Genomic DNA, 26141 nt, shown 5'->3' with positions numbered 1-26141 from the left:
TGTTGTTGTGGTAGTTGTTGTTGTGGTTGTTATTGTTGTGGAATTTGTTTGGTAGTTGTTGTTGATGTTGTGGTTGTTGTTGTCGTAGTTGTTGTTGATGTTGTAGTAGTTGTTGTGGTAGTTGTTGTTGTTGATGTTGTGGTTGTGGAATTTGTTTGGTAGTTGTTGTGGTAGCTGTTGTTGTTGTGGTAGTTGTTGTTGATGTTGTTGTTGTGGTAGTTGTTGTTGATGTTGATGTTGTGGTTGTTGTTGCCGTATTAGTTGTTGTTGTGGTAGTTGTTGTTGTTGTTGATGTTGTGGTAGTTGTTGTGGTCGCTGTTGTTGATATTGTGGTTGTTTTTGTTGTGGTAGTTGTTGTGGTAGCTGTTGTTGTTGTGGTAGTTGTTGTTGATGTTGTTGTTGTTGTTGTGGTAGATGGTGTGGTTGTTGTTGTCGTAGTTGTTGTTGTTGTGGTAGTTGTTGTTCTTGTTGTGGTAGATGGTGTTGTGGTAGTTGTTGTTGTTGTGTTAATTGTTGTGGTTGTTGTTGTTGTTGTGGTAGTTTTTGTTGATGTTGTGATTGTTGTTGTGGTAGTTGTTGTGGTATTTTTTGTTGTTGAAGTTGTTGTAGTTTTTGTGGTAGTTGTTGTTGTTAAAGTTGTGGTGGTTGTTGTGGTTGTTATTGTGGTAGTTGTTGTTGATTTTGTGGTTGTTGTTGTGGTAGTTGTTGTGCTAGTTGTTGTTGTTAGTATTGTGGTTGTTGTTGTGGTAGTTGTTGTGGTTGTTGTTGTTGTAGTTGTTGTTGTTGTGGCAGTTGTTGTTGTTGTTAGTATTGTGGTTGTTGTTGTGGTAGTTGTTGTTGTTGTTGTTTTGGTAGTTGTTGTGTTGTTGTTGTGGTAGTTGTTGTTGATGTTGTGCTTGTTGTTGTGGTAGTTGTTGTGGTAGTTGTTGTGGTAGTTATTGTTGTTGGTGTTGTGGTTGTTGATGTTGAGGTTGTTGTTGTTGTTGTTGTGGTAGTTGTTGTTTATGTTGTGGTTGTTGTTGTTGTTGTAGTTTTTATTGCTGTGGTAGTTGTTGTTGATGTTGTGGTTGTTGTTGTCGTAGTTGTTGTTGTGGTAGTTGTAATTTGATGGGCTATTTAGACAAATAAAACCAGATGCTTGTTACCATGTTGTTTATACTTGAGATCTGAGTATATGTGAGTTAGGTTATATATACCGTATATACAGGATCTTGCTCAAAAAGACTTTGAAAGTCAAGTTCAAGATTTAAATTTTAAAAAGTTTTTGAAAACTAAAGTTTCCATAAAAGAATGCAGAGTATTTGAGTCCCAGTAGTAGTGGTCTGTCCAGACTAGGCGTGCGTATTAAGTGTCCTTTGTGTTAAGAGTTCTTAAGCCGTTGAGCATTTGTGTTGAAAGCTGAGAGTGACCGGCTGTGATTGGCTAAGGGAGTTTGCAGCAGTCAACTATAATTCTTTTCACATCCCCATCTGATTGGTTTGGTATGGGCTAACTGCAATAGCCCCATTCCCCTTCCCCATCCCTGTATAAGTTGAACAAAGTTTACTACAACTTTTTTTCCAGAGAAGTTAACATCTCAGTAATTGACAGTCGCGTGAGGGACAGGAGGGGACCGCAAACATGAAGCTGTGTCGCACTTTTCTAGGTTAGTATAGTAACCTAATATTCTTTTTCATATTGACAGGTACCGTACTTGGGTTGAACAGGTGTTTTAAAAATGATTTGTTTGTGTGATGCAGGCTACAAAGTAATGCTGTTTGTGATTTTCGAGGTTCCAACGTAAGAGTGGGCGACACTGTAGCACACAACTCAAATAAATAGTATTGATAATGCGTTTAGCCTACTGAACTGTTCGGTATTTGTTTGTGTCCTGTAGCTACTAACTGCCATTTTGGGGTCATGTTGTTATTTTGTTGCATTTTAATTTTAATTTCTTTGTTTTTTGCCAAGGCATATATAGTGACACGATAGTGACAATAATTAAATTTTAAAAATCTAAATGATACTGCCCACAAAGTCTAGAAGACTGGTGTTACTTTTTGATTCATCTCAAACCGTTGCTTTTTATTATTCCGAAAATGTAGTTGATTTACTCAGAGATTTTTGCCCTCTGCTACTTTAAAACGGCAGGTTCTTCCTCATGAAACCAAAACATACACAATTTCACAGATTATTATATTTTATTTATAAATAGCCTACATATTCCTTAAAACATGTGATGAACCTTCGAATAACCGAAATCTAAACCCCCTAACCTCGGAAGACTTTCCCCAGACAAAGGCCAGTCTAATCCTCCGGGGACGTGTGACTCAGTAACCTACCGTGGGGACAATGCCATCCCAGGCTTCAGGCATATTAAAACTTTCTCTTGTTGTCTGTCAGATTGTTCCATCTGTCGAGGGACTTCTCCACCTCCTCCCTTCAGCTGCCACCATATGCAATATGTTTACTGACCATGGGCCCGTCACAATATAGCCACCGGACTAATTGTAGTCTGGAGCGACGAGACCATTGACGAGCTTGCAATCGGTTTTTAGAAGAAAAAAAAAGTTTACCAGCTGGTAACCGACGAACTGCTCGGGGGTCATTGAGTTGGGAAAAACAATGGAGTTGGTTCTCGTAACTTTTGGGGCTGTTTTTTATAAAACCGTGGGCACACAAAGTAAAAGTTTGGATTAGGGTATCAGTATGAATAATGCAAACATAAGCTATCAGAATAGGGCTATTTTGAAGGAATACATTTACTTAGGCTAGGCTAGTCGAATCAGTCACGTTATGATAGGAAATGTATATGTATGTGTATGAATGTATATGAAGTCATATTTAGGCTATACACTGATGGGCCTAATATTGTGCACATCAATAGACTAAAGTAATTTAGCCGTTGTTGCAAGATGTAGCCCCATAGATATGTTGTCAAGCCTGTCCTATGCTGGAAAGACAATTCAATTCGGTGAGTTTTACAGAATAAATCTATTGAGCACGCACTGCTGTCCAAGGTCCTGAAACTATAGAGGGCGAACGGGAAAACGATCTATCTGGGGTCCTGAAGTCATACAGGACAAGTTCAAACTTACTGTAGCCTTTTTGCTGTGTGTGTGTGTGTGTGTGTGTGTGTGTGTGTGTGTGTGTGTTTTCAGCAATGTGATCCTTAAAATCCTCTCAAAGGGTAGATTGTGTCACACGCATACACTTCAGCAGTGTGCCTTCACCTGGCTTCTCATGAGCTTTCTCAGGAGTGTATTTCTCGGATCACGGGTGGCGAAGCGGATTTTTGTTTCTGTCTTTTGTTTACTCGATTGTTGATGCTGTTGTGTTGACTAGCGCCTTGCTCTGAGCCGCACAACTGAAATCATAGTGATGCGGCGTGCGCTACGCCAGTGATTGATTTCAGCTCCAATGCATAACAATGGGATTGCAACAAAAAAAAAAACTGCCTGCTGCAAAGAGATAAGAATTTAATAGAATTTCTGAAAGCTGAAGGTTGGCTTTTTGAATATTCCCTTACGTGCCCGTTGTGGAGAGACGAGATAAAAGAAGCCATTTGTGGGGACTATTCTCAAATGGCTTGTAATGTATGGTTGTCATTTTCACTAATGGTTCCAAACAGCAAACGAAAAACCACGGTGTATGCAACATTTGGGACTGATTCCAAGTTGTAAAATGCTATAATATTTACAGGTCTCTATTTGCAGAATGTTATCCATGGCAAGTGGCCCACACAGAAATAGGCCCATTATTTAATCACTGCCACAAGAATGCTGCAATCACCATTATTAATACGTTAGTGCACGTGGCAAAGTTTCACTCAAGATATACATTTTATGTGATAGAAATTGACATTTTTTAAGTTTTATCATCATGTGTTATAATTATTTGAATATTAATCATGTTTTTTTACAACACTATTTTGTTCCGTTAAAGTTTTTAACTATAGCCTATTGCTATTTTCCACGGAGACTTACTTATGTACTCGGAAACGAACAAATGATCAGATGCTGTCATCCCAAGCAACACATACTATGGGCATATATAAATTCCCGGACCCAGAAATGTCCATTTGTGTGAGTTATTGCACAGCACCACCTCCAATGAGTTGTGTGTGGGGGGAGTAGATGACAACTATAAAGTATGCAAGCTTTTATGGAGTATCAAAGATATATCTCTAGGCGGAAAATTAGCTCATTCTGGTATTGGTTGTTCCATTGTAAAGCCAGTATATCCTCCTTGATACAAAGAGTATCGGTTTATATAGATTTGTAAGAATTGTTCATTACTAGGCTATTTAAATCGAATATACTGTATATATACTTGTTTTTTTAAATAAAAGCTTATAAATGCTAATCAAAATGTTTTCTTCGACTAAATAATAGTGGTGTGTGTGTGTGTGTGTGTGTGTGTGTGTGTGTGTGTGTGTGTGTTTGAGAGAGGGAGAGAGAGAGAGAGAGAGAGAGAGAGCGTAGGCTATACATGCCCATTGAATTATAGTGGGGCTACCTAAAGCCCTGCCCATCTGATGCGCTCGGTTTTACTACAGCTTTCGTGATGTCATGGCAAAGGGCGGAAAGGGGTGGGATGGCAGGGGTGGGATGGCGGGAGGGGGGGGGGGGGGGGGGGGGGGACAATGGCTCATGTGGGAAAGGTAAGTCAATATTACGATTTCTCGCTGACAAAGGCAAATGAAGCCATGTTTTTGCTTACAAACAAGTAACATTTAACGCCTTGATCTGGAGCTCGGCGCTGTCGCCCTAGTCAGGAGGCCGTCTTGCGCTCGCGTTTTCTCTGATCGACATCTGGATATTATAGGCTACCGGACTAGAATATGTTTTATTTTTTTTAGCTGTGACTGAGGACATCGTCCACCAAACTACTTGACAACGAACTGAACTCACGCAAAAACACGAGGAAGACGTATAGGGAAAATCCTAAGGGAATATTTAGGGATTCAGGTAATAACACATTATTATTGTTCACTTTGCGTAGTCTACAAAAAAATATAAAAAAATAACTGAAAATGTGTAAAAACCAATGTATACGTGGTTTTGTACAACTTTAATGTTACACTATTTGTATCGCCGTTCGTTTCAGCATCGTTGGTATCCTACATTTGGAGTTGGTACCCAAGGAGGATGGAGTGAATGTGGCGGTGACTTGATAGTGCTTTATTTGTCATATTTCACAGTTTGTAGTTTATGTTTCTGGGTTTATAGGATGTACCTGCCCTTTGCAATCAAGGCTTACTTTTTTTTAGGATCAGGATATGGCCTTTGTGTAACAGTGCATTTATTACCTTCTTTCCTGCAATGATATTTCCTCGGTAAGGCAATTAGGCTTCCACAATCTGACGTGTATAGGCTATTTGTTGACATTACTGTATTTGGGAGAATAAGCCTTTATTAAAACAGAAACGTATATCTATTTCGCATACAAGAATAATAGCGAGTAGTCCAAATTAATCAACTATGGCGCTCTCTATAATCTCGCTGATATTTTCGCACTTTTAGCTGTGACTCTGCTTGTGTGCGTATAGTTAGTTAGTCGCTGTGTTTCCCTGCAAACCAACTCTTAAAAAAAAAAAAACGTAAATCTGCGTTGATCTCGAAACACCGCTGTTTGTGGTGAATGTGCATCGCACTCCTTCAATGTCTATCCTTTGCTATGACATCACTTTGTATTCGAATTAGATTCGAGCTTCATCAATCGCTATTACCTCGCTATTACGCAGTTGACCACGTCAATCTTTTTATCACTATTTTGTCGATTTTATTCTGGCTGACTATCCAGTGAATTATTTAGCCAAACTCGCTTTACTGGGAGTTTGTTAGTTCCATATGGCTGTGTGTGATTAAGGTCGAACAATCTGCGTTGCACAGGAGTCCCAGCCAAGCGTATGGACGGAGGAGGAAAGAGGAAGGGGTGGCCATTTGATGTGCAGCAGAAAACAGAGATGCTCCCTTCAAATGTCAGGCGTCCTTGGTCAGATGCGCAGATAAAAGTCCTTATAATGTTATTTTTGATTTGAAAGTCCGGTAACACTCAAAGTGCCCGTTCCAAAATATATTATCACCCGGGTTCTGCCTGCTATGTTTACTTTCGCTTTTCGTACTGATCTGGTTTGAGTCAGTGTATGTATGGCATGTTGTTTAGAATTAAGCTGCTCTCTCTGCTTTGCTGGCCACGCGGACTGTCAAAGCACCTGCGCCTAAGATGGAGGATGAGAATGAAATTCAAGGCCATTATGAAAACATGTCCTCTGGTCAAAAGTTTGAACTGCTGTGGCCTACAGAAAATATGCTGGTCTCTCCCGAGAACGACCGCATGCTTTACTACCTGACTACTGCTGCTACTACTATCTATTATTAGTATCGCTACTTTTCTATGAGGGGGGGGTTGCTTTACTACCTGACTACTGCTGCTACTACTATCTATTATTAGTATCGTTACTTGTCTATGAGGGGGGGGGGGGGGGTTGCTTTACTACCTGACTACTGCTACTACTACTATCTATTATTAGTATCGCTACTTTTCTATGAGGGGGGGGGGGGGGGGGGTTGCTTTACTACCTGACTACTGCTGCTACTACTAATATCTATTATTAGTATCGTTACTTGTCTATGAGGGGGGGGGGTTGCTTTACTACCTGACTACTGCTACTACCTGACTACTGCTGCTACTACTATCTATTATTAGTATCGCTACTTTTCCATGAGGGGGGGGGGGGGGGGTTGCTTTACTACCTGACTACTGCTGCTACTACTATCTATTATTAGTATCGCTACTTTTCTATGAGGGGGGGGGGGGGGGTTGCTTTACTACCTGACTACTGCTGCTACTACTATCTATTATTAGTATCGTTCCTTTTCTATGAGGGGGGGGGGGGGTTGCTTTACTACCTGACTACTGCTACTACTACTATCTATTATTAGTATCGCTACTTTTCTATGAGGGGGGGGTTGCTTTACTACCTGACTACTGCTGCTACTACTATCTATTATTAGTATCGCTACTTTTCTATGAGGGGGGGGGGGGGTTGCTTTACTACCTGACTACTGCTACTACTACTATCTATTATTAGTATCGCTACTTTTCTATGAGGGGGGGGTTGCTTTACTACCTGACTACTGCTGCTACTACTATCTATTATTAGTATCGCTACTTTTCTATGAGGGGGGGGGGGGGGTTGCTTTACTACCTGACTACTGCTACTACTACTATCTATTATTAGTATCGTTCCTTTTCTATGAGGGGGGGGGGGGGGGTTGCTTTACTACCTGACTACTGCTGCTACTACTATCTATTATTAGTATCGCTACTTTTCTATGAGGGGGGGGGTTGCTTTACTACCTGACTACTGCTACTACTACTATCTATTATTAGTATCGCTACTTTTCTATGAGGGGGGGGGGGGGGGGGGTTGCTTTACTACCTGACTACTGCTGCTACTACTACTATCTATTATTAGTATCGTTACTTGTCTATGGGGGGGGTTGCTTTACTACCTGACTACTGCTACTACTACTATCTATTATTATGGGGGGGGTTGCTTTGTGGCAGCAAAGCATACTACTACTAAATACTACTAGTCCTATAGTGAACATTATAATTCAGTCGAAGAAAATATTATATTTGAGTTACTTTGCTATCGCAGTGGCAGATTGATGTGGGCACCAATGTCTAAGTTTATTATAACGAAATTGCAGCCGCTCCATGGTAGTAGATCACTTTATATATATATATATATATATATATATATATATACACAGACAGAGATAATCTACAGTGTGTTTCTTTTCTCTGTAATAGCCAAATAGCCTAGTTTATTTTAGGCTACTTTTACACAATTTGTAGTAAGCCTAAATACATGCGTGACAAATATATTTTTTGAAGATAATAATTTAAGAGTATCCTGTGTTTTTAATTGCTTTATATAGTATTATATTTCATAGACCTCGTATAAACTAGTAAAGCTTTGATCGTTTGGTTGATCAATATTAATATGTGTTATTATAAAACGGTATATTTGGATCTAAGTTTGGATCCTGGAGGCTGATTGAACTCTCGTCATGAGTTGAAATGCTCCCATCGCCCGTGGTGCTGGCAGCAGGTGCCACGGGATCAATGAAGAGGGGAGTGAAATAAACACGTCGAGAGGAGCAGCTGGGCCAAATTGCGCCCTCGTCATTCAAAGCATATCAGAAATCTGAGCGATAGAGCCAAGGGTCAGGGTCGTCCAAGCAGTCAATATAGAGAGAAGTGTCATTTATAACAACAACCTTGGAATTATGATTGTTAAGCAGTTGGAGTATTCCGTTATGGTCATTTTAGAACTAAAATCTACTCTAAAAGACGTCAGACTCTTTTTGAATGCGATACCGACATGACATTAAACAAGTGTGCCTTCAGAAATGATAACTCTAAATGTGGCATGATTAGGAACATACTTTAATTATTTAGTAATGAAGCCTTATTAACAACAGTCTTTTCAGCATTTATCAACAGTCTTTTAACACCGTCAACAACGGCTTTCAGGCGCAGAGCTGTTCTCGTTGAGCCCATATCATAACTGTAAAAAAAAGAAAGCGGTAAAAGTTTCAGAATATCGAATGAGTATGGCTCGATCTCTCCTGTTGTTTATGGTTTCCTTATGGCTCCTCCCAAACCTGGTTTCCATGGAGCTGTGATGTCCTTCAGACTGCTTCCTCTGTGGGAGACCCCGTGTCCTTCTCAAAGGCACTTTGTCTCATTCTGACAAGCATTATTTTATTAGTTTCGTTTACTGTAAGGTCTGTTTGCTTTTGACCTTCTGGAACGGTCTATTCTTGACAATTTCTATCGAATATTAATAGTTTAATGTACATTTTTAAAATCCATATTACATTTAGTAAGATTAAATTACTTTATATATTCATACTTTTCATGAATGGATTATTATTATTGTTGTTGTTGTTATTAATATGTGCGTGCAGCTAGTATGCTTTTATGTTTGTACAGAACTTATCATTTCTCCACTTTTGTTAAGAGCCTTGTCTGGGTCGCCAGTAATCATACAAAGTTATCTCTAAATCCTGCTTAACTGTACCAGGGGTGTACAGCTGGCCCATTTTGGATTATTGTAACAGCATACTCTGGTATTTAATCTAACTATGGATTTACTATCTGTCTTTGCTCCAATCTCCCCCCAAATGTTATTACCCCATATTTTTTTTCTGCTAAATGTGATTTGTCTGAGTTTGTCTCTAGCTAGATAGTTTGTCACTATCCTGGAAAAAAATATATATCTTTGCGATTTGAAAAGGCCATGTCCCCCAGTTGAAGTTTGTATTTTCATTCCTTCAGTCATTGTACATTTTCATTCACTTGCCTTTCTCTACTGTCTCTGAAATGAACGTCCCCTGACAACCAATTAATTGTCAACTTTTCATCTCTCTCACTACTAAAGGACTAGATGGCAGTAATTGAATTCACAGTGAACATCACCTGATCTCCTGCTTTTTAAACTGATATTCTCCTTTAAAACAGGGTGAGTGGGCTTTAGCAAGGAGCAAGCCTTTCCAGGACGGCTGTCAGGCCTTAGTTATTATTGACTACAGGATTAGATATGACGAGGGAGAAAGTTATTAGATGCAGAAATATCATACCCCAAAGACATTTAATCTCTCACAATTACAATATCAGGGAGGTTAGCATTGTGCGTCTGTAACTTTCTCACTCATCAATATTCACAATTTATTCAGGATTATCCGTAATCATGGTAGCATCCACATTAATGTAGAAGTGTTGAATCCTATTCATATATACAATAAAAGTGACTCCATAATGACACAATATATTATTTACCATTCATTCTATTGGGCACAAAAGTCTGAAATGACAGCCAAATCAAACAGCAAGTTTGTAGAGTCACAAGCTTGAAGTAATCATTGTGTGCTAGGAATATGGGAACAAATACAACACTTTTGACTACTTTAATACACATATAAGTGAATTTGTCCCAATACTTTTGGTCCTCTAAAATGGAGGGAATATGTACAAAAATTGCTGTAATTTCTAAACGATTTCATCCAATATGGATGAATATACCCTCAAATTAAAGCTGTGAGTCTGCAACTTTAAACTCCTAGTCATTGTATCATTTCAAACCTGAAGTGCTGGAGTGCAGAGCCAAAACAACAACAACAATTGTCACTGTCCCCATACTTTTGGAGCTCTCTGTATGTTTCCCCACGCCAATAAAGCCCTTTGATTTTAACTGAGATGGAGATGAACAGTGTTATTGTTGTCATCACTGTTGTAAGGAGGAAGGAAAGTTGATAAAGAAGCATTTTGTTGGGGTGCGTTGGGTTGGGTTGTGCTGGGGTGCGTTGGGTTGTGCTGTGTTGGGGTGTGTTGGGTTGTGCTGTGCTGTGTTGGGGTGCGTTGTGTTGTGCTGTGCTGCGTTGGGTTGTGCTGTGTTGTGTTGGGATGCGTTGGGTTGTGCTGTGTTGTGTTGGGATGCGTTGGGTTGTGCTGTGCTGTGTTGGGGTGCGTTGGGTTGGGTTGTGCTGGGGTGCGTTGGGTTGCTGTGTTGTGTTGCGGTGCGTTGGGTTGTGCTGTGTTGTGTTGTGCTGTGCTGTGTTGGGTTGTGCTGTGCTGTGTTGGGGTGCGTTGGGTTGTGCTGTGTTGTGCTGGGGGGGTTGGGTTGTGCTGTGCTGGAGTGTGTTGGGTTGTGCTGGGGTGCTTTGGGTTGTGCTGTGTTGGGGTGCGTTGGGTTGTGCTGTGCTGTGTTGGGGTGGGTTGGGTTGTGCTGGGGCGCGGTGGGTTGGGTTGTGCTGGGGCGCGGTGGGTTGTGCTGTGTTGTGCTGGGGGGTTGGGGGGAAGCGGGAGGAGGGAGGTGGGTTAAGGAAGAGGGGGGAGCTCAGGACTTCTCTGACATGGAAACAGCCTTTTGTTTTCTCACTGTCTGTCTGCTAGCTCTGAGACGAGGACTGGGCTGTGACTGTAGGATAGGTCCTGTCTGTCTGCTAGCTCTGAGACGAGGACTGGGCTGTGACTATAGGTGCTGTCTGTCTGCTAGCTCTGAGACGAGGACTGGGCTGTGACTGTAGGATAGGTGCTGTCTGTCTGCTAGCTCTGAGACGAGGACTGGGCTGTGACTATAGGTGCTGTCTGTCTGCTAGCTCTGAGACGAGGACTGGGCTGTGACTGTAGGATAGGTGCTGTCTGTCTGCTAGCTCTGAGACGAGGACTGGGCTGTGACTATAGGTGCTGTCTGTCTGCTAGCTCTGAGACGAGGACTGGGCTGTGACTATAGGTGCTGTCTGTCTGCTAGCTCTGAGACGAGGACTGGGCTGTGACTATAGGTGCTGTCTGTCTGCTAGCTCTGAGACGAGGACTGGGCTGTGACTATAGGTGCTGTCTGTCTGCTAGCTCTGAGACGAGGACTGGGCTGTGACTATAGGTGCTGTCTGTCTGCTATCTCTGAGACGAGGACTGGGCTGTGACTATAGGTGCTGTCTGTCTGCTATCTCTGAGACGTGGACTGGGCTGTGACTGATACTCCTATTTGTTTATATAACAGCTCATGTTATGTCACTGCATTCATTACTTAACTAGACAGACGGTAAGGTTCAGGAAAGAGAAGATAGGAGGAAGTTGAAAAGTTGAGAAGATGGAAAGAGGTGGAGAGAAAATAAAAATTGATACAGGTGACAAAAGAGTCTGAGTGTGTTTTAGTTGTGGAACAGTTAGTTTGACTTGGGCTGTGCCGTGCCAGGCCGTGCCAGGCTGTGCCACTCCCTCTCTGTAGGAGCTCTGGTTGCATGTCTCAGTCCCCATGCCCGGGTAGAGACAGATGGGACTTCAGGACAGACACTCACTGCTCAGGAAATTCACCAGATTGGGAGAGAGGAGACAGGGCAGGAGGGTGTAAGGAGCAGGGTGGTTGGGTGCTAAGAGCAGGGTGGTTTAATGCTAAGAGCAGGGTAGTTGAGTGCTAGGAGCAGGGTTGTTTGATGCTAGGAGCAGGGTGGTTGGGTGCTAGGTGCAGGGTGGTTTGATGCTAGGAGCAGGGTGGTTTGATGCTAAGAGCAGGGTGGTTTGATGCTAGGAGCAGGGTGGTTTGATGCTAAGAGCAGGGTGGTTTGGTGCTAGGAGCAGGGTGATTGGGTGCTAGGAGCAGGGTGGTTTGATGCTAAGAGCAGGGTGGTTTGATGCTAGGAGCAGGGTGGTTGGATGCTAGGAGCAGGGTGGTTGGGTGCTAGTTTATTTACCCTCTGGCCACATTGAAGACACTAAGAGTAGTCTTGTACAGATTTGCATTATTTTACATGTTTGCAGGTCAGGGTTTCATTAGTGAGCTGTGACAGTTTGATATTTTTTTTCTCAAATCATTTTTTTTCTTCACATTCTGTGAAGGTCTATGCTCTCATCATTTAAGACACTTCAGAACCACATGTCTGTGGACAGTTCCACAGTGGATCAATCATTTCAGTCACAGCTCCAAAAACTGCAAGGATAGAAACCGTTTTTTTAAATAATAGTTTAGCTTGTTTCTATTCCGTAATGTGTGATGAATGGAATAGCTATTACCTTGATGAAAAAAAAGAGAAAAAAGCTCTTGATTTATGGATGATTCATTATTTACTGACCCCCTCCCCCCACCTTGCTCATATGCACCCAACTACTGAAAAGCTCAATACAAATGTGATTGATTCGAATAGCAGACTGACAGAGACTCCAGCTGGGGCACTTTGGGGACATACTGACGTGTGTGTGTGTGTGTGCTCTGTTTCTTTAGTGCCTGGAGTATGTTTGAGTGCCCCACCCCGTCCCAACCTACCCTACCCCACCCCCTCTCTATCACCCTCCCCCTTCACCTCTCCATCACCCTCCCCCACCCCTCTCCGTCACCCTCCCCACCCCCTCTCCATCACCCTCCCCACCCCCTCTCCATAACCCCCCCCCCCCCCCCCCACCCACTCTCCATCACCCTCCCCCTTCACCTCTCCATCAGCCTCCATCACTGTCCCCCACCTCCTCTCCCTCCCCCTCCTCCTCTTTATCACCTTCCCCCTCCCCCTTCTCCTATCCATCACCCTCTACCTCCCCATCACCCTCTACCTCCCCCACCCATTCTCCATCACCCTCCTCTCCTCACCCTCCTCCTCCTCACTCTCCTCCACCTCCTCCTCACCCTCTTTACCCTATTCCTCCTCCCACCCCTCGTCCTCATTTCTCTGCTTGTGCTGTTATTTAAAATGACTCTTTCTTCTTTTCTCCTATATTGCCCCCCCCCCCCCCCCCTCTCTTTTGGCTGGTTCAGAAAATGAGTTTCGGGGTGAGCTCCTGAATCAGCGGTGGACGCGAGGCGAGAGGATCAGCCGCTGCCAGCCCGCACAGAGACTGCAGAGCGGACCAATCAAAGTGAGTTACAGAGCACAGCACTTTATTTCTGATTTCTGAGCACTTCAACACCGCCCAGCACAAGGGAAAGGGAAGGTGGGGGGTGGAGGAGGATGAGGGGGATAGAGGATGGGGAGGGAGGAGGGGGGGTGGAGGAGGAGGTAGGGTGGAGGAGGTTCAAGGGGGGAGTGAAGGGGGAGGGGGGTGGAGGAGGAGGGAGGGGGGGGGTTGCTCGACAAGCGTGCTGGACAGTGCACTTCAGGCAAACAAATCAAACAGCACATCAAATCCTCTCTCCTGCCTGCCCAGCCCTGCCCAGCCTATAGCACAGCTCAGCACAGTTCAGCTCAGCTCAGCAAAGCTCAGCATTTTACTTCCACAGAGTTCACTTTAGAGCATTTTGTTTTTGACATCAGACAGAACATCTCAAGAGGATGTCCTTGAGCTGCTTTGATTTTTCACCAATATTCCCCCTCATCAGCATAAAATAAAACATCTTTCTCTCTCTCTTTCTTTCTTTCTTTCTTTCTTTCTTTCTTTCTCTCTCTCGCTCTCTCTCCCACTATTATGACTGCTCCTCTCTGTGTGGATATTTTCTTTTAACTTTGTATTTGAACCTGAATTTATACACATATGACAATTCTTCTTGATTTGCTAAGACACTTTTAATGAAACTGGGGTCCAGTTGATCTCCATCATACTCGTATTCTTCTTCGTTAAACTGTAAGTCATTTATCACTGCTTTCACATACAATGCAAATGCTAAGCACATTTTTGCTAAACAGTAAACACAACTCTCTACAAAAGTTTAGTAAATCATGACAAATAACATGAAAACATTTGGTCACAGATGATAGAAAATAACTCCCATGAATGTGAACCTCTTCTGCACGAGTGCAAAACGTATCAGTCAGCAATCAGTCATTCATGCATAAAAGAGGTCACCTCTGAGTTGCTGTTTGCAAGAGTGGACCGAGTAAGAGGTCAAGGGGAGGAGAGGTAGAGGGACCCATAGAGGAAGAGAGTTCAGCTCTCAGTTCAAATGGAAAAAGGTTCAAGCTTTTTGTTTCTGGATATTCTTGAGTGATATTCTTTCTGAATTGGTCATCTTTGGTAAAATAATTTTTGGGACAAAATAATACAGGCCATGTTGTTATGTTTACTTGCCTTTTATGGCGCATACTATACTTATAGTATCAACAAATGGCCCAGACATACAGAGGGTTAACCATGTTAGGGTATATTGATCGTTGTAGTTAGTATTTATTGGGCCATTGTGTAACGAGTGATTGAAATAATTTTTGATTAGATAACAAGTTGTATGTTTTGTCGGAGGTCGTTGATTTGGTGTGATTTATTTAATGTTTTGAGAGTCTTAATGCATAAAAAAAAATGGAATGTTTCATTTTGGCCAATGTGTTTCAGTGTGGGGCTGGAGGTGAATTGTTTTTGAAAAAGGGAATTCTGTTTGGACAAAGGTGCACAAGTAATAAAGACGAAATGTAACAAAGTGGAGGGATGGAGGGAGGAATGAAGGAAAAGGAGAGAAAGAGGAGGGGGATGTTGTCCTCTGGGTCTAGTTAAAGCTGTTTAGCTACCCTCTGAAGGCCAGGGTTCATCAGAAAGGATGGCTTTTATTGATTTGGTTTGATTTCTTGAAGTGGAGTAGCAGTTACAAGCTATGCTTTAAATTGAAACAGTGAATCATTTCAAACAGATTTCCTCGTTCTGGATTGGAATCGGTGCTGAAAAGACTTCACTCAGTGTAAGAGAAAGAGATGAGGAATGGAGAGCGATGATGTCTGATAAAACACCAACTCATGAGTGTGTAACACAGTTGGTTTTAGTAGTACCTCCTCCTCCATGGTGTGAATGATTCAAATGAGCCCGGCTGGGGCTCAACACGTAGTAGTGACTGCTTGGTCCAGGAACCCGGGCCTCTCTAATTGGCAGTTGCTGTCCGCAGGTAATTTTGGAGATGTCAGTCTTCCTTGCTGGTTGCCTAGTGAACGCGGCTCTCCTGGTTCCCTCTCCGCTTGTAAACGTGAAAATGAATAAAAGACTGATTTATGTGCACCAGGGGAAGAGGGGTGACCTTCTCTGTGAAGTCATTGCCCCCAGCCAGCAATTTACATATAGCTGTCAGAATGCAGAGCAGAGATGGCCTTCCTGGCTGTACGGCACACAAAGAGGGACATAATTGATAATGTAACACAGTCTGTAGGGATGCAAAGCGCTCCTTCATGAGCTACTCTGGTAAAACCCACACCTTCTCCTCTCTCGCTGCAGGGAGAAAAGAGCATCTGGGCACCATATACATTTCTCATTCGAAGAATGTAATTAAAAAAACAACACAGGCAAAGGATAGGTTTGAACATACATAGAAAAAAAGAAGCCCTTTGAAAATATGGTGAATCGCCAGCCTCATTTCGCTCTGGATTCATTCAGTGACTTTGTGTTCATATAAAATTAATGAGGTGGAATAAAATAAAATAAAAACTGAACTCAGATGTGCTTACCTATTTAAATGTGTGTAGCTATGGTTACTGGAAACATGAAAGCAATAGGGGCTCCTTTCAATCCCGTTTGATTCATGTGATGACTATCGACGTGGGAAGAAGCAGAGGCAGAAAACGAGACAGGAGAAACCGAAGTGTGTACAGGCTCATCATTGATAAGACACAGCCAACACAGTGAATCTCTTTAGGGCTGCCTCATTTGTTCCCCCCCCCCCCCCCAGGTCACATGGGTCATGAAGAGTAAGGAGAGGCTAGGCTAATACACAGTCCCCATTTTCTGTCCAGTGAAAGAGACAAAACAAACTGTGTTCATTAGCTTCTCGTGGCTTTTTGATCCCCTGTAAAACTTTACACTCATGCCACACACAGGCCCGTGAGTTGAGCACAGAGAGCAAACTGCACCCTTTAGTTTGGGGCACAAAGCCGGCTTGTTGCACGGGTGCACATTAGCAGTGCCTGATCAAAAGCCCAGGGGCCAGGGGAGGAGGGAGGGCTGGGGCCGGGCCCCGGGCTCCACACTGCACCTGTACCTCCGGATAAGCACGAGACGTAGAACACAGGGCTCCCCCACCAAAAAAACACAACACACTTCTTATGCCCCCTCTCTCCTCTCCCTTTTCAAAAGTAGCTCTATTAGCAGGAAGTGCCTTTGCCAATCACAGAAAAAGAACGGGAAAAAAGAGACAGAGATGTTTGAATTCACTGTGGCCCTGCCAACTTCACCACTGACTGAGACAAAGCAGCTAATGCTGAAGCGAGGGGGAGGGGAGGGGGGGAGGACAGGGGATCGCATGGGGAGGGGGAAAGGACAGGGGAGAGCGCAGGGGGACAGGCCATAAAAGACCCAGAGTTCAGTAATCAAAGCTAATGTTCCCATTGTGTCTAAAAAAAAGCATCTGATAGCTTTAGAGTGTGCCTGCCTGGCTGCTGAGTGGGGAATGGGGAACGGTGGTACCGCAAGGTGTGGCTGGGGGTCAGTAGTGAAGGGGGGCCTTCACACCTGCTCTTTTGTGCCTTAAAAGCAAGGTCTAAGTCAGGTGAACCGGGAGCGCTGGGTCCCTAAAAGAGCAATTACAGTGATTCTGAGCAGTCCTGTTTTTGTTGTTGTTAATATTATTACTATATTTTGGGGCTCCCAAGTTGTGCAGCGTGTCTAAGACACTGCATCTCAGTGCATGAGGCGTCACTACAGTCCCTGGTTTGAATCCGGGCTGTATCACATAGGGCGGCGCACAATTGGCCCAGCGTCGTCTGGGTTTGGCCGGGGTAGGCCGTTTATTGTAAGTAAGAATTTGTTCTTAACTTGACTTACCTAGTTAAATAAAGGTGAAATAAAATACTATGGTCAGGCAGCACAGTTATGATTACCATTCCCTTTGCTTACAAGCCATGCCCTCATGTACAGTGCCTTGCGAAAGTATTCGTCCCCCTTGAACTTTGCGACCTTTTGCCACATTTCAGGCTTCAAACATAAAGATATAAAACTGTATTTTTTTGTGAAGAATCAACAACAAGTGGGACACAATCATGAAGTGGAACGACATTTATTGGATATTTCAAACTTTTTTTAAAAATCAAAAACTGAAAAATTGGGCGTGCAAAATTATTCAGCCCCTTTACTTTCAGTGCAGCAAACTCTCTCCAGAAGTTCCGTGAGGATCTCTGAATTATCCAATGTTGACCTAAATGACTAATGATGATGAATACAATCCACCTGTGTGTAATCAAGTCTCCGTATAAATGCATCTGCACTGTGATAGTCTCAGAGGTCCGTTAAAAGCGCAGAGAGCATCATGAAGAACAAGGAACACACCAGGCAGGTCCGAGATACTGTTGTGAAGAAGTTTAAAGCCGGATTTGGATACAAAAAGATTTCCCAAGCTTTAAACATCCCAAGGAGCACTGTGCAAGCGATAATATTGAAATGGAAGGAGTATCAGACCACTGCAAATCTACCAAGACCTGGCCGTCCCTCTAAACTTTCAGCTCATACAAGGAGAAGACTGATCAGAGATGCAGCCAAGAGGCCCATGATCACTCTGGATGAACTGCAGAGATCTACAGCTGAGGTGGGAGACTCTGTCCATAGGACAACAATCAGTCGTATATTGCACAAATCTGGCCTTTATGGAAGAGTGGCAAGAAGAAAGCCATTTCTTAAAGATATCCATAAAAAGTGTTGTTTAAAGTTTGCCACAAGCCACCTGGGAGACACACCAAACATGTGGAAGAAGGTGCTCTGGTCAGATGAAACCAAAATTGAACTTTTTGGCAACAATGCAAAACGTTATGTTTGGAGTAAAAGCAACACAGCTGAACACACCATCCCCACTGTCAAACATGGTGGTGGCAGCATCATGGTTTATGCCTTTTCTTCAGCAGGGACAGGGAAGATGGTTACAATTGATGGGAAGATGGATGGAGCCAAATACAGGACCATTCTGGAAGAAAACCTGATGGAGTCTGCAAAAGACCTGAGACTGGGACGGAGATTTGTCTTCCAACAAGACAATGATCCAAAACATAAAGCAAAATCTACAATGGAATGGTTAAAAAATAAACATATCCAGGTGTTAGAATGGCCAAGTCAAAGTCCAGACCTGAATCCAATCGAGAATCTGTGGAAAGAACTGAAAACTGCTGTTCACAAATGCTCTCCATCCAACCTCACTGAGCTCGAGCTGTTTTGCAAGGAGGAATGGGAAAAAATTTCAGTCTCTCGATGTGCAAAACTGATAGAGACATACCCCAAGCGACTTACAGCTGTAATCGCAGCAAAAGGTGGCGCTACAAAGTATTAACTTAAGGGGGCTGAATAATTTTGCACGCCCAATTTTTCAGTTTTTGATTTGTTAAAAAAGTTTGAAATATCCAATAAATGTCGTTCCACTTCATGATTGTGTCCCACTTGTTGTTGATTCTTCACAAAAAAATACATTATATCTTTTATGTTTGAAGCCTGAAATGTGGCAAAAGGTCGCAAAGTTCAAGGGGGCCGAATACTTTCGCAAGGCACTGTATGTAGGCATTGCATATTACTTATTTTGATATTCCAATCCACTCAGGTGCTGGAAATAACAGCAGTCCTGTTGTCCTGGGTGGCGAAGCGCACAGGTTTGTGGTTGCAGAGGGCTGATTCTGGAGGAGGATTTCAAAACAAACACCTGTTTATTTTCTCTCCCTGCATTTTTTACTTGTCTCTCATTTTCACTTTTCACTAATGTTCCGGTGATTCATGTACTGTCACTTCTTTCTTTCTTTCTCTCTCTGTGTGTGAGGACTGAATAAGAGGGCATTGGTACAGTAGAGATGTTCTTCCTGGTGCTCAAGGTTTATTTTTCTGTCTCAAGGTTTATTCTTCTGTCTCAGGTTAACCAGCAATGGGAAAAGAGATGGAGATGGGGAAGAGAAAGGGCGGGGGAGAGAGAGGGAGGGGGAGAGAGAGAGCGAGGGGGAAGTGCATTTTCCAGAAGAAAAAATATATAATCTATTTGTATGCCTGCCTGTGCGGTTTTGTTTGTCTATATAAGTGTATTTGTGTTTAATTGTGAATGCATGGGGCTTCATCTTGCGTCCATAAGAAGTGCATTGTGGTTGCACTGTATCATAAAAGTTTGTCTGCATTATGTTTACATTATATTTGTATACATGTAAGTAGACATGAATATGAACTGTAGCTCGTGAGTGGGTGTTAGTCTTGTAACGGTTGTTATTCTTCTATCGTTTCCCTCTTCCCATTAAAAGCAATGTCCTGACTCTCTGTGACCTCTTTCCTTTGTGACAGATGAGTGTGGAGAGTGATGACAAGCGCAGCACACGCTCCAAGGGAATCAGAGGTGAGTTCAGCTCTCACGCCACAAGGAGGAGTTTGTCCTCTTTTCTCTTATTTTACTGCTAAGGCAGATTTCCCGAAAAGGTGCTAGTCCACAGCTTTCCTCTCTAAAAATACGTCTTGTCCAGTAGTGCTGGTCCGCTAGCCATTGTTACCTGGCAGGTCTCAGCTCATGCTGAGTGGACTGATCCGAGAGAGAGAGAGAGAGAGAGAGAGAGAGAGAGAGAGAGGGGGGGAGAGAGAGAGAGAGAGAGAGAGAGAGAGAGAGAGGGGGAGAGAGAGAGAGAGAGAGAGAGAGAGAGAGAGAGAGAGAGGGGGAGAGAGAGAGAGAGAGAGAGAGAGAGAGAGAGAGAGAGAAGAGAGAGAGAGAGGAAGAGAGAGGAAGAGAGAGAGAGAGAGCGCACGGTTCACAATGCGTTCAGAACACAGTCAGGGGTCCATCTCCTTCATAGATAGATACCCACCGTACTGAATGATGAAACAGACAGAAACTGACTGCAGAGAAATGCATAGGCCTGACTGTGGGGAGAGAGGGATGCTGACTGAGTGCTCTTTAGGTATCCTCTTACTCTGGGCCTTCTGACACCAGATTAATGCATCTGTAATTGGAGCTGTGACTGTGTTCTGCAGAGTTTTTCTATCCAATAGCGACAATGAGACCTACAATCTGCTCTATTGCTGACACCCTATTGGTTTCTCCTTGAGTAATAAACTGATAGTGGTGTTGACTGAGGACTATGATTCATTGTTTCAATTCAATTCATTCACCTGAAAGAATTGCAGTATTTTTTATGGATTTCTGACATTCACAATTATGATAACTAAACTGCTACAATTAATCATGCTCCATTTTCTGAACCCCTCATATACAGTAATTGGTTCTGATCAGCGCCAAGAAATTTGGCTTATTTAGATATTATTGGATGTGTGTGTGTGTGTGTGAACCTGTTTGTTGTAGGAGTATGTAGATCTTTCTTTCTTCTCCTGATAATACAGTCATGTATATTTCTGTGAAGAGGCCTCTTGATAATGCAGTCATGTATATTTCTGTGAAGAGGCCTCTTGATAATGCAGTCATGTATATTTCTGTGAAGGATGCTCCTGATAATGCAGTCATGTATATTTCTGTGAAGTTGCCTCTTGATAATGCAGTCATGTATATTTCTGTGAAGAGGCCTCTTTATAATGCAGTCATGTATATTTCTATGAAGGGTCCTCCTGATAATACAGTCATGTATATTTCTGTGAAGAGGCCTCTTGATAATGCAGTCATGTATATGTCTGTGAAGAGACCTCTTGATAATGCAGTCATGTATATTTCTGTGAAGAGGCCTCATAATAATGCAGTCATGTATATTTCTGTGAAGGGTCCTCCTGATAATGCAGTCATGTATATTTCTGTGAAGAGGCCTCTTTATAATGCAGTCATGTATATTTCTGTGAAGGGTCCTCCTGATAATGCAGTCATGTAAATTTCTGTGAAGGGTCCTCCTGATAATGCAGTCATGTATATTTCTGTGAAGGGTCCTCCTGATAATGCAGTCATGTAAATTTCTGTGAAGGGTCCTCCTGATAATGCAGTTACGTATATTTCTGTGATGGGTCCTCCTGATAATGCAGTCATGTATATTTCTGTGAAGGATCCTCATGATAATGCAGTCATGTATATTTATGTGAAGGGTCCTCCTGATAATGCAGTCATGTATATTTCTGTGAAGGGTCCTCCCGAGAATGCAGTAATGTATATTTCTGTGAAGAGGCCTCTTGATAATGCAGTCATGTATATTTCTGTGAAGAGGCCTCTTGATAATGCAGTCGTGTATATTTCTGTGAAGGGTCCTCCTGATAATGCAGTCATGTATATTTCTGTGAAGAGGCCTCTTTATAATGCAGTCATGTATATTTCTGTGAAAAGGCCTCTTGATAATGCAGTCGTGTATATTTCTGTGAAGGGTCCTCCTGATAATGCAGTCATGTATATTTATGTGAAGGGTCCTCCTGATAATGCAGTTATGTATATTTCTGTGATGATCCTCCTGATAATGCAGTCATGTATATTTCTGTGAAGGATCCTCCTGATAATGCAGTCATGTAAATTTCTGTGAAGGGTCCTCCTGATAATGCAGTCATGTATATGTCTGTGAAGAGGCCTCCTGGGATTCGTATGCATTTGTGCTTTATTGATTGTCGTTCCTTCTGCAGTGCAGCTTTCAGAAAGCTCTTTCACCTTTGTGTTCACAATCATTTATTTCTCCTCTCTTATCGCACCTATAGTTCCTATAGAGCTTGTTGGACAAGAGCTGAGGTAAGAAACACAAGACTGTCTTCTTCTATGTTGCTTGTCTCTCTAGTTTGTATCTCTCTAACAGAAAACATTATACTGAAGCCTTGTTTTGTTTTTTTTTGTCATATTGCACATTTCTGACAAAAATAAAGGACATGTCAGTCATTCAGAGCAGTAATACAGAAAACTTGTCCCCAAGGGATAAGAATGATCAGAATACCCATAATCACTCAGTGGATTTTTTTTCTTCTTCTTGTCAGATGATGCTATCAATATGGTCCATCATTTACTTCATGGTCCAAAGTTTAACCCCTCTAACATACTGAAGTGAAACAGAAACCCTTAGCCTTCACCTTCTTCCTCCACCTCCTCTTCCTCCCCCAATGAGCATGACCTGTATAGGGGGTAATGAACCTCATTAGTCATGACGAACATCGTCTACACTCCCCAGATAGTTTTTCATTCTTTATCATTTGTCTCCCTTCACTTCCCCCCAAAAAAACATTGACGTGTTGGAGAGGCGTCTTCATTTCAAATGCAGCATTTTAATAAGTAAAAGTAATAATATGGATAATTGAAGTAATAAATACGATTGCGGAGAGAAGTTAATGAGAATTGAAATTAGTCGTTCTAAAAGGGTCGTAACAATGTGAATGAAATGTCGCTGCGGCCCTGTAGCTGAGAGGAAATGACAAAAACGTCTGGCGGGATCACTATCACACGAAATGGGAATGGTCAGCATGATGGGTGACACATTTGTCCTTGGTTAATACCACCTGCATGTCTTTGTGTGTGAGTGTGTGATATTGTGTGTTTGTGTTATCTATGTGTGTGTGAGTGTGTGTGTGTGTGTTATCTAAGCGAGAGAGTGCATGTATGTGTGTGTGTGCTATGTAGGTGTGAGTGTGTGTGTGTTTTATCTAGGTGTGAGAGTGTGTATGTGTTTTCTAGGTGTGAGAGTGCATGTATGTGTGTGTGTGTGTGTGTGTGTGTGTGTTATCTAGGTGTGAGTGTGTGTGTGTGTGTTATCTAGGTGTGTGTGTGTGTGTGTGTGTGTCAGGGATGCTAACTGGTGAAGACCCAAAAAGGTGACCCTTTTATTTAGTTGCACTGAAACATGTAATAAATCCCTGCTAGGAGGAAATACAGGTTGGAACTAATTAAACAACAAAGAATATGATCTACATGATCAGTCTCTGTGTGTGTGTGAAATAAAAAGTGATTAATGTGAACCGAACTCACAGCTAAAACATGTAAAGACATACATCCAATGTTACTTTTTGCCTAGACTTTACTGCAAATGAAACTCAAGTCTTGAGGAAAAACAATCCACTAATATTGCAGTTTGCCATGACAGCCTTTATAATAGAAAGCTTGTGATCACACACACTTAAATATTGCACTTGGGGGAAAAAAAACCCCATCTTAAAGTATAAATAGAATGAAACAAACAGCCATTCTATTTTTGCTCTATTTTAGTGACCACTATATTAGACATCGATCAATTGCGCAAGGCTACATGTGTGCAAAAATAACGTTCACTGAGTAAAACACGTGATAATCCCCCCTCACTCACACACACACACACACACACACGCGCAAGTGTTACTGTCAAAGTTGAACACAACAAAAGCAATATCTTTGGGCTACACTGCACATTATTACGTTGTACACTTTCTGCCTGTGGACATTTGTTGGCATAGCATGAGACCCTTTGTTGGCATAATTGATCTCTTTCAGGCAGAGAGTACACCTGGCATTCCCCTTTTAATCCACTGTATTGAAAAAGTGAGAAAGAGGGAAAGTGTATGGTGTTCTTTTCACCTCTATAGTGGCATCCAGTTTAAACCAGGCCCAGCTCCAGCTACACTCGATTCCTGAATCCACTTGTACAAGCAACGCCTCATTTTCACCTAATTCTCTCATTCTGAAAATTAACCACATACTGTAGAGGGAAAACATCAGTTCATAGATAGTAGTTAGTTCGTTAGCTAGTTAACTAGTTAACATTTCACACAGATTGCCAAGGTCCAGTAAGCAACTAACGTTGTAACTTGAGGAATGGCAAGGAGTCGTATACCAGTTAATACTATAGTGAATTGGTTAGGTTACTAACGTTAGCTCATCTGATGTTGTAACGTTAGCTAGCTAGCTGTCTGACTTTATTAGCCAGCTAATTTTCACATCAAAAACTCAATTATTTGATCAGTTAAGTTGGCTAATGTTGCTCAACATTTTTCTGGCTAGCTAACAGAGAATTCGATCCAGCTAGCAAGATACTGTTAACAATTCTTGTTCCACCACACTTTCTCCCTCACCTCAAACTTTCCAAATGCTAGTTGTTTTTCAGGCTACAACTCGTGAAGTACTGCTTCATCACATTCTCAACCCCCGGTCTCCGTGGTCAGGCCTCTCACCGACCTCTCCGTTATCGTTCAGGCGACGCGTTGCTGTAACTGACAAACGGCCTTTCCTACTCTCCCGCTGTCTTTCCAGAGCACGCGCTGATGCTGTAACTAGCACATGGGTTGTCTCTTTTCTCTTCAGTCACGTGCTGCATTTTGTTGTTATGTGAACGATTGGCTGAGCCTTGGATACAGTCAGTATTGCTCCAAATGTGCAGTTCGCTTACAGCCAGTAGTGATCTACACGAATCACATAGGTTACCTATTTTGGATTCAAAACGCCGAATGGTTTCTAGTTTGCATCCCTGGTGTGTGTGTGTTTGTGTTATCTAGGTGTGTGTGTGTGTGTGTGTGTGTGTGTGAGGAAGTGTGTGTGAGGAAGTGTGTGTTTGTTAATTTGTTTTTGGTTTGTTTATCGTTATTTTTATTCATTTTTTTACTACCTTTTAATTCTTTCACTTCAATTATTTTCAATTCTCCAAGGGACAAAATGCGTAAAATCTGTAATGTATCTTTGACTCCATTCAGCTGCCCCACCCCTGGATGCAATGGCTCTGGCCACATCAGTGGGAGATATTCACGACACAGAAGGTAGGGCAGACAACCCCCACCTACTGTACCCCCTCAGCCCCCAGCACCCAGCCCTCAGCCCCCAGCCCCCACCCCCCACCCCGAGCCCCCACCCTTAGCCCTCAGCCCCCAGCCCTCAGCCCTCAGCCCTCAGCTCCCAGCTCCCAGCCCTCAGCCCTCAGCCTTCAGCCCCCAGCCCTTAGCCCCCAGCCCTCAGCCCCCAGCCCTCACCCCTTAGCCCTCAGCCTTTATCCCCCAGATCCCAGCCCTCCTGGGTCTCAGAACAGTCCTGATATGTCCCTGTTTGACACTCTGTCTTACCCAGAGGACCCCTGTAGACCCTGGGCCGCTCACTGGGTTGTGACTACAGCTTATTGGAAAGAATCAGACAAATTGTCTTTATTTACATGTGTATTCATTCAAGAACCAATTTTCTGATGAACTGGGTTTACAGATTCACTCCACTCGCTCTGTTTTCTAGGTGAGGGCTGTGGTTGTAATGTTTGAGTGAGCACAGCACCCTCCTCAGGGCATAGGACACTCTGCATTGCTCCATTATTCATCCTCATGTCATTTTTAACTCACAGTTTTGTTATTGGAATGATTTGAATAATGTTTGTGTAGTTTCATTTTGTTTTGTTATGCATGAAGTTTATATTTTTGGTGCTCATTACTGGAGATGCACCCCTCAGGGTTCTCTCTATAACATTCCACCTCTATCCCTTTCTCTATGTCCCCCCAACACCCCTCTCTCCCTCTCTATCCCTATTCCCCCAACACCCCTGTCCACCCAACACCTCTCCCCCTCTCCCCCCCCCCCTCTTCCTCTCCCTCTCTCCCCAACCCCTCTCTCTCTCTCTCTCTCTCTCTCTCTCTCTCTCTCTCCCCGACACCCCTCTCTCCCTCCCTCTCTCTCACCAATACCCCTCTCTCCCCCTCTCCCTCACACCCTCTCTCCCTCCCTCTCTCTCCCCAACACCCCTCTCTCCCTCCCTCCCTCTCTCTCCCCAACACCCCTCTCTCTCTCCCCAACACCCCTCTCTCCCTCCCTCTCTCTCCCCATCACCCCTCTCTCCCTCCCTCCCTCTCTCTCCCCAACACCCCTCTCTCCCTCCCTCCCTCTCACGCTCTCTCTCCCCAACACTCCCTTC

At 43.1% G+C, this 26141-nt stretch overlaps 1 protein-coding gene across 7 annotated transcripts in view; it reads left to right on the top strand.

The window, feature by feature from the left end:
* LOC110492649 (myelin transcription factor 1) overlaps window positions 1-26141 on the top strand; it is a 153117-nt gene that overhangs the window by 101228 nt on the left and 25748 nt on the right. For 3 of the 7 annotated variants that reach the window (XM_090203904.1, XM_090203903.1, XM_090203902.1), the window contains exons 3-6: window positions 13301-13401; window positions 19684-19735; window positions 22006-22036; window positions 24949-25011. In XM_090203904.1, coding sequence (XP_090060030.1) covers window positions 13301-13401; window positions 19684-19735; window positions 22006-22036; window positions 24949-25011 — 247 coding nt within the window. Of the gene's footprint in view, window positions 1-24; window positions 1646-4616; window positions 4950-13300; window positions 13402-19683; window positions 19736-22005; window positions 22037-24948; window positions 25012-26141 lie in introns of those variants that run through there. The other 4 variants (XM_090203905.1, XM_036947692.2, XM_036947691.2 and 1 more) reach the window with 3 other exon arrangements.

This window comes from Oncorhynchus mykiss, chromosome 16, assembly GCF_057628025.1.
Source record: "Oncorhynchus mykiss isolate SJ-2025 chromosome 16, ASM5762802v1, whole genome shotgun sequence".
Lineage (NCBI taxonomy): Eukaryota > Metazoa > Chordata > Actinopteri > Salmoniformes > Salmonidae > Oncorhynchus > Oncorhynchus mykiss.
This window is presented reverse-complemented; position numbering and strand designations above follow the sequence as displayed.